General features: G+C 40.7%; 1 protein-coding gene and 1 pseudogene across 1 annotated transcript in view; both read right to left on the reverse strand.

Moving 5' to 3' along the window:
• Positions 1–10,004, reverse strand: part of LOC119519325 (inner centromere protein-like) — a 30,000-nt gene extending 19,996 nt beyond the window's left edge. The window contains exons 1-2 of the mRNA XM_037816882.1: positions 9,997–10,004; positions 1,870–2,166 (exon numbers count right to left, since the gene is read on the reverse strand). Coding sequence (XP_037672810.1) covers positions 1,870–2,166; positions 9,997–10,004 — 305 coding nt within the window. The remainder of the gene's footprint in view (positions 1–1,869; positions 2,167–9,996) is intronic.
• A 3,398-nt stretch (positions 10,005–13,402) lies between these two features.
• LOC119519326 lies at positions 13,403–14,292 on the reverse strand (annotated as a pseudogene).
• Positions 14,293–14,756: the final 464 nt, after the last annotated feature.

Here is a 14,756-nt window from a genome sequence, read left to right on the forward strand (position 1 = left end):
GGGTACCCTCGGCTGCCCGCTGTTACCCGGTCCCCAGGCCGCCCGTCGCCCCGGTCCCCCTGGTTCCCCGGCCTGTCGCCCCAGCACCCTACACCCCGCGGCCGCCCCCAGTTGCCCGGTACCCAGGCCCGGCCGCTCTGGCACCCGTGACCGCCCCGTCGCCCCGAGCGCCCTCCCCGGGGTCCGCCCGCCCCGCCGGGCCCGGGAGGGAGGCGGCGCCAGCCGAGGACCCGGGACCCGCGGTACCTGGCGGGGGCTCCCCTGCCACCTGCCCTCGGCGGCCCGAACTCCCCGCTGACCCCAGAAGCGCCACATCCCTGAAGCTCTCACAGGAAGGAGGCGGCAGCTCTTACTCGACCAACAACTGGACACGGTAACCTGGCCAAGCTGACACATGGAACAAACGTGATAGTCCAACTGCTGATAAGCGATGAAAAAAAATTGAAAAAACAAAGACAAGACACACATTCGTTACAGGGGAACAGTGACAAATCAGAGGAGCGTGTCTTTAAAAACACTGAGTCTTTGACAATGGAAAGACCTTTTGAGTGCAGAAAGACCACCACCACAAAACACAATTCAAATCAAACCACAATGGAACAAAAAATAAATGAGAATACCGGGACACCTATATTGTATATTAAGTGAAACCTCAATTCACAAACGCAGGTGAAGTACAGATTTTCATATATACAAAAGCTGACAGATCTTTAAAGTAATTCATGTAAAGTTCCAATTTAGATAGAATGATCCTAGATGGAAATATTATCCTAAAGAAATGCAGAGCTTGACTAATATTTACTTGTTTTCCTCACTGATTATTTGGCTGATTACAGCAAATATTACTGAGTGCATAACAAATGTAGAGATAATATGTATGTCAACACAATAGACTGGAAATAGAAAAAAAGCATATTCAATTTTTTTTTGCAACAAAACGAAAGAATATTAATTCAAGGTTCTACTCAGCAGAGTAACAATGAAAACAAAATACAAGGCAAAGGTACTAAAAATTATAAATATACCTCCAACAGAGAAGTTAAAATGGAGTACTAAAACACTAAGTTCCTGTAAAAGAATAAAACAGGAAAAATAAAGTTGGGACAAACAAAACAAAATGTTAGATGGTAGATTTGTAAGGCAGGTAAGCAAACTGAAGTTTTGTACTTAGAAGCAGAAATTTTCAGATTGGATTAAAAAAGCATTGGGTAAAAAAGCAAGACCCAACTAGATGATAATTATCAGATACACGTTAAATATGAAGGTACAGAGTAAAAGTAAAAGGCTGGGCAAGATACTTTCTAAAAGGAGCAAACATGAAAACCGGCGCATCTATGTTAATAACAGACCAAGCAGACGTCACAAACAGGAGTGTGACTAGAAAGACCGCATGACACTTCGTAACTAAGACAGTTCATTGGGCAGCTACTGTGATTTGAAACATACAGCTTCAAAATATAGAAAGGAAAAGACAGCAAACTAAAGGGAAAAATAGACAAATGTGTGCCACCAACAACTAACAGACAAATAGACAAAAATAAAATCAGGAAACGTAAGGAAAAGTTTCAACAAGCTTGTCAACTAGTTAACTATCCTAGTTGATATTTATAGAACACTGAATAGCTGCTAAATACATTCCTTAGAAGCATGTACAGGAAATTTCCTAAAGTAGATAATATACTAGATCATTAAATTATATACTAGGCCATACGTTTAATTTTCAAAGGATTGTAATCACACAGTATAAATTTTCTGAGCATGACACAATTTAATCTGTAATCAATGGTTGCAAAACACAGAACATACTTTTTTAGGAATAGAAGTACCCACTAGCATTACCAACTCACTGGAAAAAAACAAAGCTCCTACCTGAGCGGATTATCGAGTTTCTGGAACCACCAAGAAAGAATTCTCAGACGGAAAAAACGCCGCTCCGCCAGGCGCCGCCGCTCCGCCAGGCGCCGCCGCTCCGCCAGGCGCCGCCGCTCCGCCAGGCGCCGCCGCTCCGCCAGGCGCCGCCGCTCCGCCAGGCGCCGCCGCTCCGCCAGGCGCCGCCGCTCCGCCAGGCGCCGCCGCTCCGCCAGGCGCCGCCGCTCCGCCAGGCGCCGCCGCTCCGCCAGGCGCCGCCGCGCAAAGAACTTCACACCAAAGACTCCAAACGCAGAACTAAAAATAGGTACGTAGAGCTAGGCCTTTTATTGGCTAGAGGGGGGCGGGCTTAGACAATTGGTGTTTTAGGATTGGCTGAATTTTATGCAAATAAGGCGCTGCGCTGTGGTCCAATGGGGGACCAGCTAAGAGTGACTTGTGATTGGTTCAGAGGAAGACCATTTTGATTGGTGCATAGCTATGTAAATTAGGGCTTACATTCTGGGCTATCTTGATTGGTCCATCAAGAGTGGTTCAGGATTGGCTGATTTGCAACGCTAGTCCTCTGCCTTCTTTTCTGCCAACCCAAGGTTCGCTAGTCTAGGCTTCCACACTAGGGAAATGATTGAAAATAAAAACCAACATATCAAAATCTGTGGGGTGTACTTAGAGCTTTGTTTAGAAGAAAATTTATGGCTTTTAGTGTTTATTAGAGGAAAGAATAAAGTTGATATCAGGGTATAATCTCAACCCTGAGAAACTAGAAAAAGCAGAGCAATTTAAACCCAAACCAATAAAACGGAAATAGTAAATATGAATGGAAATCAATGAAATAGAAAAGAGACAAAGAAATTGTCAAAACAAATGTTGGTTCTTTGAAAATATCAATAAAATTGATAAATCACTAGCTAAACTGATTAGGAAAAAGAGAAAGAAAACACAACAATTATCATGAATAAAAGAAGGGAACATCATCAGAGACTATGGGCATTAAAAGAAAATGAAAGGAATATTATGAGCAAATGTATATCAATAAATGGAACTACTTGGACAAAATGAGAACATTCCTTGAAAGACAGAAATTTTAAAAAACTGACATAAAAAGCAACCAGATAATCTAAATTGCCGTGAAGGAAATGAAATTTGTAATAAATAATCTTCTCATTACTAAATTCAAGAGCCAAATGATTTCTCTGGCTAAATCTGTGAAATCTTTTATTAAGAAATGATACTAATATTATACAAACATTTTCAGAAAATACAGAAGGAGGGAATATTCCCATCTCATTTTGTGAAACAGCATAACTCTGATACCAAATCCAGGCAAGGACATTAAGAAAGAAGGGAAATTTTGGAGTTGATGAAACTTTGTATATTTCAATTGTAGGGGTGGTTTCATGACTGAATGCCTTTTTCAAAACTCATAATATACACTAAGAAGGGTGATTTTAGTGATTTTGTATGCAAATTAAACCTCAACTTAAAAGAATAACTTTATGTTGAGTGAAATTAGCCAAAAACAAAAGGACAAATACTGTATGCTTTCCCTAATATGAACTAACATTAATGAAGAAGCTAAGTATGGGACTGCCATAAGATCCTGCAACCTCATTATTGGGTATATATTGAAAGAACTGCGAGCATGGATATGAATGGACATTTGCATAGTGGTATTTATGGTGGTAGTATTCACAATTTGCAATGAGTGGAGGTGGCCTGGGGATACATTGACTGATGAACAGAATGGTGAGATGTGATGTTTGCATGCCATAGAATATTGAGCAACCACAGGAAGGAATGAAGTTGTGAGGCATGCAACTACATGAATGGATTGTGAAGACAACATTTTGAGTGAAATAAGCCAGAAATGAAAAGACAAAATTGGCCACACATGGGCCTTGAAGTCCTGGATCTGGCTTATAGGAAGACTTTAGGGTAACCCACAGATTATTAGGTTCTTTTATGTTATTTGGAAAGTGATCAAGATTTACAGATAAATCTGGTGGTGTTGGATAATCTGAGTGACATTTATTCAGTGTTTCCATGGAAATATTTGTACAGATGGAACAAGACTCCAACATTCAGGCCTGTGTGGTCCTGCAGCCTTTAAATGTGCACTTATAAAAACCAAGAGCAGTTCCTTGGAGTGCATGTTCCTGGGGACAATTGCTAATCACCAATAAATATCTCTTGTAAGAATAGTGTTTATGATCCTTGCTTGTAACTTCTCACCATCTTTTATGGTCTGTCCACTTGCCTCATCTGGAATAACATGTACTTTTTCTCATGGAGTCTGAGCATTCTACAGGCAAATTACTTACACTTGGTGTATTAGAATACCAGCAAATTTGAAAGCTTTGATAATGCAGCAGTGCAAGAAAATGGTTTAGCTATTATAGAAGCATATTTAAAGCTAAGGAAACATTACAAAGATATGCAGAAGTTGTAAGATATTTTGTTGTATGTTGAGCATCAGGAAAATCTTATGGAATTTGTGTCTTTTGACACTTCTTATCTGATTCCTATCTGCCCAGACTTCACTGGGGATTAGGTGGAGGGCAGAAATCCTTCACCATAAAAGGAGGATGTTTCTCTCCTATGGATTCATCCTGGTGTTTTGCATGACTGGCAGTGACCAGGAAGTCTTTCCACCCATCCAAGACCACCTCCTCTTCAGTTGTTATCCACCCATAGGGAAATTAATCAATGTACCCTGGACAAGAAATTGCAGTAAAACAAGTCCATCTGCTTGTCACAGAATCATAGAGTAGAAGAGGAAACTTTCAATCATAGGAACCCTGTACTTTTTTATCCCAGTGGAAATCCTAGAACATAGGAGGTCCTCAATCAATGTTGCATTGAATTAATTACTGAACCCAGTTCCCTTATTTTGCATATGAGAAAACTGAGGTCTGGTGGCATTTCCAGACAAATTTGGGATCATGGTGACAAAGCTGACACGTCAACCCAGAATATTTGATTCAGCCTTGCACGGTTATTTGGGAGCAGTGCCTATCTCAGGAAAGGACAGTCCTTACTGGAAATACAATGATGATAATATTTGTATTCAATAATTGCCAGTTGAGGGACTCTTCCATTATCAATGTTCACCTGCTCTCAAAATGCTGCTGCAGTTTTTACTCCCATTTCCTCTTCATCCAATATATCTGTTCTGGGCCCATGATGACTTGGTTATCAGGGAGACAACTAGGAATAAGGTTAAAGCAACCAGGGAGCATTATGTGATCTTGACTCTCATTTCCCATTGAAGGAAGCAGGGCAGAATCTATTATTTATCCTCTACTCACCAAAATTTATGACATGTTTTGGGACACTGACATGGGTAAATAGTAATGAGTTTTCCTTTGGAACTTAGTACGCTAGGAAGAAAATACTTGTGCAATAAAACCAAAGAAATCAAACTTAAAAGTTGCAATTTTGTACTGGGGTTGATCCTTTTATGCAGGGAATATTTTCTGAGGTTTAATTTCTGAAAAGTTTTAGACAAACCTCTCTCTGGCTTTCATCCTACTTCTTTTTGTTCTACTTTTGAGGATCTGAACATTTTCCACTAGGATGGATTTTTCTGACACCATGCCTGGAAGTGTTTTCAAATTTCCATTTGGATCAGAGTTTTCACTTCTCCATATTCTCCCTTTAACCTCTCCTTTTACCCAAAGCATCTTTTCTAACATTTTCCAATTTCTGCTGGTTTACAGTACTAGATTTAAAATATGCCTTCTACTCTGTAACTATGAGCCCAGATTCTCAAGAACCATTTGCTTTCAAATGGAAAAACCTCAAAATGTGTCTAAAATATCAGTATTGTTGGACTGTTCTTCCCCAGGGATTTAAAAATGCCCCCACTATATTTGTAGAAGTACTAGCTAAAGATTTGAGAGAACTCTACCTTCAGGAGGGAATCCTACTACATAGATGAATGATATCCTGATTGCCAGTAACACCAAGGAAGTTTCAGATCAAAATATTATCTTACCTCTGAACTTCCTGGCAGATTGAAGCTATAAAGCTTCCAAGAAAAAGGCCCAAATTTCATGACCACCATGAAATACTTAGGATTTGAACTTTCAAAGGGTCAAAGAAATTTACTGCCAAAGAGAAGAGAAGCAATAGCCATAGTGGCAGAACCAATCACTAAGAGGCAACTCTGAGGATTTCTAGGAATGGCTGGATTGTGTTGAATCTGGATTCCAAATTTTGGACTTATAGCCAGATATCTTATGATGCCATTAAATAAAGAACATGGAGCCACTAGACTGGACTGCTAAAGGTCAAGTGGTGTTCCATGCTATTAAAGAGGCTCTCTTAACAGCCCCAGTCCTTGGCCTCCAAGATCTCAGGAAACCTTTCAATTTATTTGCACATGACAGAGAAGGCATGGGCCTTGGGGTACTAATGCAAAACTTGGGTAGCACTTGAAGCCCTTTTGCCTACTTTTCCAAATGATTGGATATAGTTTCCCAGGTTTGGCCAGTTTTCTCCATGTCATGGTGGCAACCAGTGACCTCTACAGGAAGCTGAAACATTTACTCTGGGACAACCTACAATGGTGAATATTCCCCACTGTGTGACATACCATCTTGAACAAAAAGGGGGGATGTTGGCTTCCCTGTAATTGCCAATCATCCTCTGGTTCTGTACCTGTCTTTTGAGTTCCTTTAATGGGAGTGGGATGTCACATCTTTGGATTATTTTTAGCACAAAACAAGCAATTCTTAACCACATTTTGAATTATTCTGTGCATTTTTGTCCAACTATGAATATTCATAGCCATTGATACATGGCATCTCAACCATATTGACTTTCTTGGTGTTTGTGGGTAATGATTTCTTTTTTAAAATATTCAGGTATTTAAATAATCCCTTGTTCATTATAAATCCATCCATCCTTCACAGCTTTGTAGAGTTCTTCTTCTGGGTCTCTGGGGTCAACACTGAAACCCCATTCATTAGCTCTCTTTAGATCTATTGCTGAATATTGGGGCATAATGAATCCAGATCTATGTTAGGTATTAGGACAGCTAAGATGTTATTGTTTGGCTCTTGTGTCTTTGCCACCTGTTTAGCAATTTGACCAGGGAAGTTATCTCCTTTTGCTGCTAATGTATAAATATTTGATACCCAAGACAATGGAAAATAGCTATTTCCAATGGAAACATAATGACCTCTAGCACTGTTAGTATAACTCCTGGGTGTTTGATTTCTTTTTTTGTAACTGATGTTTATAGTCCCATAACTTTCCAGATGACTCAATGTGCATGGATTATGCAAAAAAGCATACATAGAATCAGTGTAGATGATACCCCTGTTTCCATCTCCTAGCTATAAGGCTCTAGTAAAGGCTATACTTTCTGCTCTTGGGTGGACATAACTGGAGGAAGTGTGCTTGCCTCTAGAGCTTCATGGAGGATTACCATCCCCATGCTTCAGAATCCCTGTTCCATGAAGCTACTTCTCTTTGTGCACCTCTTGAAACTGACTTCTTTTAGGGGTTGGACTTTGAAGTCTGGTCAGCTGGAATAGATTTCTTCAGTTATCTGTGTACATTGTAATTATGAATGGGTTTCTTCTGTGTATTGAAGCATAGGGCAGCAGGATTCAAGCTAGGGATTGCTATTTTAATGCAATTTTATTGAGATATACTCACACACCATATAATCCATTGAAAGTATACAGTCAGTGGCACACAGTATCATCATACAGTTGTGCATTAACCACCACAATCTAATTTTGAGCATTATCATTACTCCAAAATAAAGAAAAAATATAAAAAAGAAAAAAAAGACAAATAACACCCAAGCCACTCATACCTCTTATACCACTTTTATTTATGTATTTTTGTCATTATTTTATTGCTCATTTGCCCACAAACTGGTAAAGATAGTGTCAGTCACCAGGTTTCCACTATCACATGGTCACACAGTAAAAGCCATACAGTTATACAATTATCATCAAGAATCAAATCTACTAAATTACTATTCAAGGGATTCAGTCATTTCTTTCTAGGTATTCTAATACACTAGAAACTAAAATATAATATCTTTAAAATTCATAAGAATAACCTCCAGATTGACCTCTCAACTCTATTTGAGATTGGTTTCCTCCAGGGGTTGATCTGTGAGGTTCAGTTGGCTGAAATAGATTTCTTCAATCATCTGTATACAGTCATGAATGGGTTCCTCCTGTAAATTGGGTTATAGGTTGGCAGAGTTCAAGGAAGAGACTACTCTTAATTTTACATTTGTATTATCTAATAATATAGCTTGATAGTTGCCCAAAGTCCAGGGAAGTTATAAATACCTGTTAGTGTTTGTGGACACCGTCTCAAGATGGGAAGAAGCCTTTCCAAGCAGGACCAAGAAAGCCTCCAAAGTAACAAAAGCTTTACAGAAAGAAATTTTTCCCCAGTGTGGACTGCTTTATTCTATGCAGAATGATAATGTGGGTGCTTTTATAGCTAAAGTAACCAAAGAAGTTACTGGAGCCCTAGGATTACATTGGTAGTTCTATGCTTCCTGGAGACAACAATCTACTGGAAAGATAGAAAAGATGAACCACACCTCAAAGAGGACCTTGGCAATGAATTGCCAAGAAACTAACCAATTGCACTGCTAATGGTAAGAGTGGTTGCGAGAAGCAGGCTCCAATTGAGCTCATATGAAATGTTACATGGGGCACCTTTTCTTAAGACTAAAATTTACTGTGATTTAGCAAATAGTCATGTTGTTAAGGCAACAGATACTATAAAATATGTGTAATCCTTAGGTGCTAATTTATCTGCTATTAATCAATATGCTTGGAGCCACCTTATTTTTCCCACAGATGTACTTCTTCACTGCATAAATCCAGAAGACTGGGTACCTCTTAAAACTTGAATAAATTTGCCAAAGGAAAAAAAAAAACCAACAAAAAATAATGTCCAAAGAAATGTATGTCCAAAAGACCAGCAATGTCAGCAGTGAAATGGGCCTTGTGGCTTTGTACTAATCACCCATTCTTCTGGTGAGCTGCAGGGAATAAAGACATGGCTCCTTCACTCTTAAGTTAAATAAATTTCCCAGGATCAAGATCTCCCTAGGCCCATCCACTGGGACCAAATGAGTAATAGACTTCACAGACAGCAGATCACTTGTCTTCAGCAACAGCCTCACAGTGGATGGACAAACTCCACAAGTAATGATTTTCTACCCTACAATATTCCTGCAAACACATGTCCAATCTCAAACTGCTTTTAAGAGGAACAGAGGCCTAAAAGCTAAGTTGCAAAGTACTGTCCACTGTGTTCCCCTCTCCGATGTCTCTTCATGGTCCTCATATATAATAATATTGGCCTTATCTTCATCAATGGGCCCCTGATGGCAATGTTTTCCTTCAGTAGGCACACTCCTATACCATCTTTATGCATCAATCTAATTGCTGAATATGTGGCCAGCTCCCACTTTTCAGTACTTCTGCCCTACCCTGGTGGATTCTCAGCCCTCCAGGGAAAAGACTGGATAGCCCTAGGTACTTAAACAGGAACAAAAACAATGACCATTAACTCTATAGACATAGCTAATGCCGACCCAAATGATTGGTCCACTGACATCAATGCATCTGGGTATATGGTCAGTTTTTCCTATAATGTAACTGTTGACATGGCCACACAATGATCAAAACAACCACCCAGGGATAAAAACTTCACTATTAGTGAAAGAGAAGGACACATACAAGTCTGGGATGGCTAAATATGATTGATGCCTGGGTATGGCCACCTGGGTCAAAACCCCTTTGTTGGGATCAATGAAAACATGCCAAGCAGCAGGTTCCTTATATTACCAGAAAAATGGTCTGGCTCATCCCTGAACAATGTCACCAAACTATTATATCACAAGAAAGTGACTGATTTGGCACTGATTTGTCAAGACACCCTGACATTTATTGGAAAGCTCCAAACAGAACCCAGTAGACATGGAGCACCAGTGTATGGCTGTGGTTGCCCCATGCTGGCTAGGATGATGTACATTAGGCCCACCATGGACCCAAAGGACTATTCATAGCATTCTGCCTCCTTCTGCTAATTTACTCTTATTAAAAGCTAGATGGGCACCATCAGTGTTCCACTCACATGATCATCTTACATCCATATTTGTTCCATCAATAGACTTTGAAGGTGTCCTTGTTCACATTGAAACCCATAATAGATTTACTCAATGAGCCTGTGCCAGTTTGAATGTATTGTGTCCCCCAAATGCCATTATCTTTGATGTAATCTTGTGTGGGCAGATGTTATCAGTTTTGATTAGATTTCTTTGAGTGTTTCTTTGGAGATGCTCCTCACCCAACTGTAGGTGATAACTCTCATGAGATAATTTCCATGGAGGTGTGGCCCCACCAATTTAGGGTGGGCCTTGATCAGTGGAACCATACAAATGAGCTGATGAGCAGAGGCAACTCAGTGCAGCTGTGAGTGATGTTTTGAAGAGGAGCCACAGCCAAGAGGGACACTTTGAAGAAAGCACAGGAGCTGCAGATGAGAGATATTTTGAAGATGGCCGTTGAAAGAAAACTCTTGCTCCAGAGAAGCTAAGAGAGGACAAATACCCCAAGTGCAACTAAGAGTGACATTTTTGAGGAACTGCAGCCTAGAGAGGAACATCCTGGGAGAAAGCCATTTTGAAACCAGAATTTTGGAGCAGATGCCAGCCACGTGCCTTCCCAGCTAACAGAGGCTTTCTGGACACCATCGCCATCCACCAGTGAAGGTACCTGATTGCTGATGTGTTACCTTGGACACTTTATGGCCTTAAGACTGTAACTGTGTAACCAAATAAACCCCCTTTTATAAAAGCCAATCCGTCTCTGGTGTTTTGCATTCTGGCAGCATTAGCAAACCAGAACAGAGCCCCAAACAATTGTCTCTATAGTGTTTCCCTGCTGTATACAGAAGTCACCCTCATGCATAAAGTTGTCCTCCCAAACCAGATTGCCTAGACCTCACATCTGCCTCCCAGTGTGGCACATGGGCCATAGTCAAAAACTGAATGCTGCACTTTTATGCCTGATGATCTGCTAATGTTATGAAAATATATTTACATGAGAAATCAGATTAATGCCATGGAAGCAAGTTTTCCCTCCTTTGATTTGTTTAGTTGACTCCCTCAGGAATCGGTCTTCATTCAGAAACATATTACAGATGTGACTACTCATCCTATTGTAATTATTACTGGTTTCTCCTATTTAAGCTATGCTTTAATGACTTCTCCCAACTCTGACTAACAAATGACAATGATATACAATGATGACCCAACCAATTCGTGGGAGCATTGAATACCTTCATCTACAAGCAAAACCCATACCAATTGCTGCAAATGGACACTTCTGTGACCCTCTGGGTTCCCTGTAACCTGAACCTCTTATGGTCAGTCTACCCCAGCCCCAACTAGCTCTAGTAGTTTCTTGGGGATTCCCCGAGACCACACTTGCACACTCCCTACTAACTGTAACTGAAAGTAACATAATAACATCTGTCCTGTTAAATTTTCACCCACTCATCACACTAAAGATATCATTTTTTGGTATGTGATGTGTGGTTTCCTATGCAGAGCTTCTGTTCATGCCCCATAGGCTTAGGCTAAGCATTTGCACTTTTTTTTTATTTATTCATTTATAAGTCTTTATTAGGTAACTCCAGAAACATCTATAGGTTATACATAACACTATTAAATGTCTTGAAAAATGAGTATAGCCATATTAGTTCCAATAATGAAAATCACATCCAAACAACATACTATACAAAATAAATAAGCCCAAAGAACATTATTAAAATGAATTCAACATTATGAAACTTGTGTCTACAAAATAATACTTTTTAATGAAGTAAATCAAATCAAAATCAAATGAATTGATGGATTTTCTGTTTCCCTGTCATACTACTTATATTTAGCTCTGAAATAAATTTTACTTTGAGTAGCTATATAAGAGAATGTGGATCTTAGTAGAAGAAAGGACTCATTTGACTCATTGACTTTACAAAATCTATTCTTAAGATAAGGAACCATGCCAAACATTCATTTAAAATTTTTTTTCAATCTTTCCTAGTCTAAAAAATTAAAACTGAACTGTGTAAAAGAAAAAAAAAAATGAACTGTGTGTTTGAAATGTTTTTAAATGGATAGGAAATCGCTTGCAGTTTTAAACTCCCTAACTCCTCCTGGCATATATCTAACAACAGCCAATCAGAATATGCCGACCTAAATCCCATCACTATACCCATTTCCCTTTGTTTCCAACCTATGAATCTTCCTTAGTTCTTAGAACAAAAACACAGATGAGTCTTTTCTTTGCCCTGTCTCCCTGCTTGTTAAACTCACAATAAAAGCCTTTTCTTTCCACAAAATCCCAATGTGATAGTATTGGCTTCTGTGCACACCAGGCATGAGCCCTTGCTTGGAAACACTGTCTGCCAGTACATTCCCACCCTGGGGCAGCCCAGGAGAGCCACTGGTTTCCTTCAACACCCTCCTTCCACTCCTCACCTGGAGATAAGCTTGGGCTGTCATGTACTGGTTTTTAAGAGCTGGTTACTAAATGTTCAGGAGGTTTGTGAGGCAGTTGTTAAACATTTAGTAACTTGAAATTGGTCATGGCATAGGTACACACACTATGGAAATCAGCAAATGTTTTAAGTGCTGGGGCTTTTTTGTTGTCCAAGGGAGCCCTTGACCTCAGTGAGCCTCCTCTCCAAAAAGCTCACAGAATGGGTTTTCTTACCAATTATTCCAGTTATCATGAGATGACAGTGATCCCTGCATGCATTCATGTAATAATAAGAATAGGTTGATGAAAAATCATTAATATGTTACAAAATCAGACTCAAAATACAGTTATGAGAATAGAAGGAAGAAATTTTTAAGGTAAGAGAAGAGAAAATTGGCAGGGCTGTAAAACAATTTAAAATTACAAAAGAGAGCCAGTTCAGATAAGGAACACACTGGATATAAAAGAAAAGTAAAACAGGCTTTTCTAAACAATCACACATAATCCTACAGGACATGATTGAAAAGGAGCAAAAGGAAAAAGAAATAAGTAAAACCTTAAAAAAATGTGTAGATAGTAACTGAAAGCTATGGAAGACAGGCCCAAAACTCATAAAATCAATATTATTAGTAAAGATACAAAGTGAATGAAATGACAATTTTATGATTTAGTTCAATAAAATTTAAAATAAAAGAAATGTAATTTTAGAGTTTTGGAATGCTTATTCTGTGGGTGGACAGAGAAACATGAAACAGTAAAAAATAAACAAATTTCCCTCACACTGTGTATAATTCAGGGATAAACATTTATTATCAGAACACACAAAAAAAGAATCAGAAGCCAGATATGGGGGTCAAGTTTATTCAAGTGATGAGATGCAGGAGAATGACTACAGAACCTTTGGGGACGAAAGTCATATATTAACCATGGAAGGGAAACTGCAGCGCCCTGGCCTGTGTAACATCTGTCTCTTCTGTTCTGTCCAAGCCCAGAGTTTACTCCGAGTCGCTGCTATCCGAACTGGACCCACTGGAACTGCTGCTTCCAGACTCGGAGGCGCTGCTGCTGCCGAGCCGGGACGGCCCTCCCGAGGGCGTGGAGCCGGATTTCTCTTTCTTGGTTTGTCGTTGATCAGATGTCCATTGGCATCCTGCAGCCGCTTCTCTAACTTTCTTTCTTCTCGAGCTAGCTCCTCTTTTGACTTGGCTGCCTGCTTTGTCCCTTTTGTGGAGAATGGTTTTCTTTGTTTTTTCCGTAAACAAGACTTGACATATCTCTCCAGTTCTCCTAACGTGGTGGGTTTCAGGGTCTCAAAGTCAATCCCGATGTCCTCGGGGATGGAGCACCTGAGCGAGCCCTCCTGAGACTGGATGATGTGCACCACCCGGCCCGTTCCCCGGGCTGGCAGCCAGTTCATGCCCAGGCTAAGGGAGAGCTTCTCATTGTAGCTCATGGCAGCCCCCCTTCTCCTCCTTCTCCCCCTCCCCTCCCTCCCCCTCCTCTTCCTCCTCTCCCCTCCCCCTCCCCCTCTCAGCAGGAGGCCGACGCCTGCTTGCCGCCCTTCCTCCGCTGCCTGCTGCCCCTGGTCCCTGCAGTTGGCCTCCTTGGCAGGAAACTTCTGCTGGGTCTGCTTGGCTGGCGGGTCCACTGTAGCCTTCATCTCTTCCTTGGCCTTCACTTTGTGCTTCTTCTTCTTGTCTTTCTTCTTTTTCTCCTTCTCTCTCTTCTCCTTTGGTTTGCCTGCAGCCTCCTGGGGAGGGGGCGTGCTGCCCACGGCCAGCTGCAGTCTCCAGGCGGCCAGCAGAGGCCGGTTTGCAGGGGCCTGGTCGGGGCCTCCCCCGGCCTCTCTCCACTCTTCAGGTGTCGGGGCTCCCTGCGCAAGCATTTTTTCACAAGTAGCACAGAAATGACTGAAACAACCCAACTCCCAGACCTCCGTGGGAGGAAATCAGTAAAGTGGAGATGTGGGCCCGTCTGCCCCCTCTCTGGTGGCAACTTGTTTCTGCCAGCAATTCTGGAGGGGTTTATATGGGGGTAGTCATCAGTATCCTAATAAAAATCACAAAACCGATTCAGATTCCACCACCAGCTCTTGCAACGTGAGGACTCTGGTTAAGGCATGGGTGATAGATGACCATTTTTCTAACTGTTGGCCATTCTGACACTCTGTGAGTTTTGAGGCAGTTTGTTCAACTTTTAATCAAGTTTTGTTCATAATAAAAATCTAACTGGAAAAAAAAACCTTCAGGAAAATCAACCATACTTCTTATAATATTATAAACATATAAATTGTTTCTCAAATATCACCAGAGATGGATTCAGAGAATTCTTATAGGTTAGTAAATGCTA

The sequence above is a fragment of the Choloepus didactylus genome, chromosome 23 (assembly GCF_015220235.1).
Source record: "Choloepus didactylus isolate mChoDid1 chromosome 23, mChoDid1.pri, whole genome shotgun sequence".
Lineage (NCBI taxonomy): Eukaryota > Metazoa > Chordata > Mammalia > Pilosa > Megalonychidae > Choloepus > Choloepus didactylus.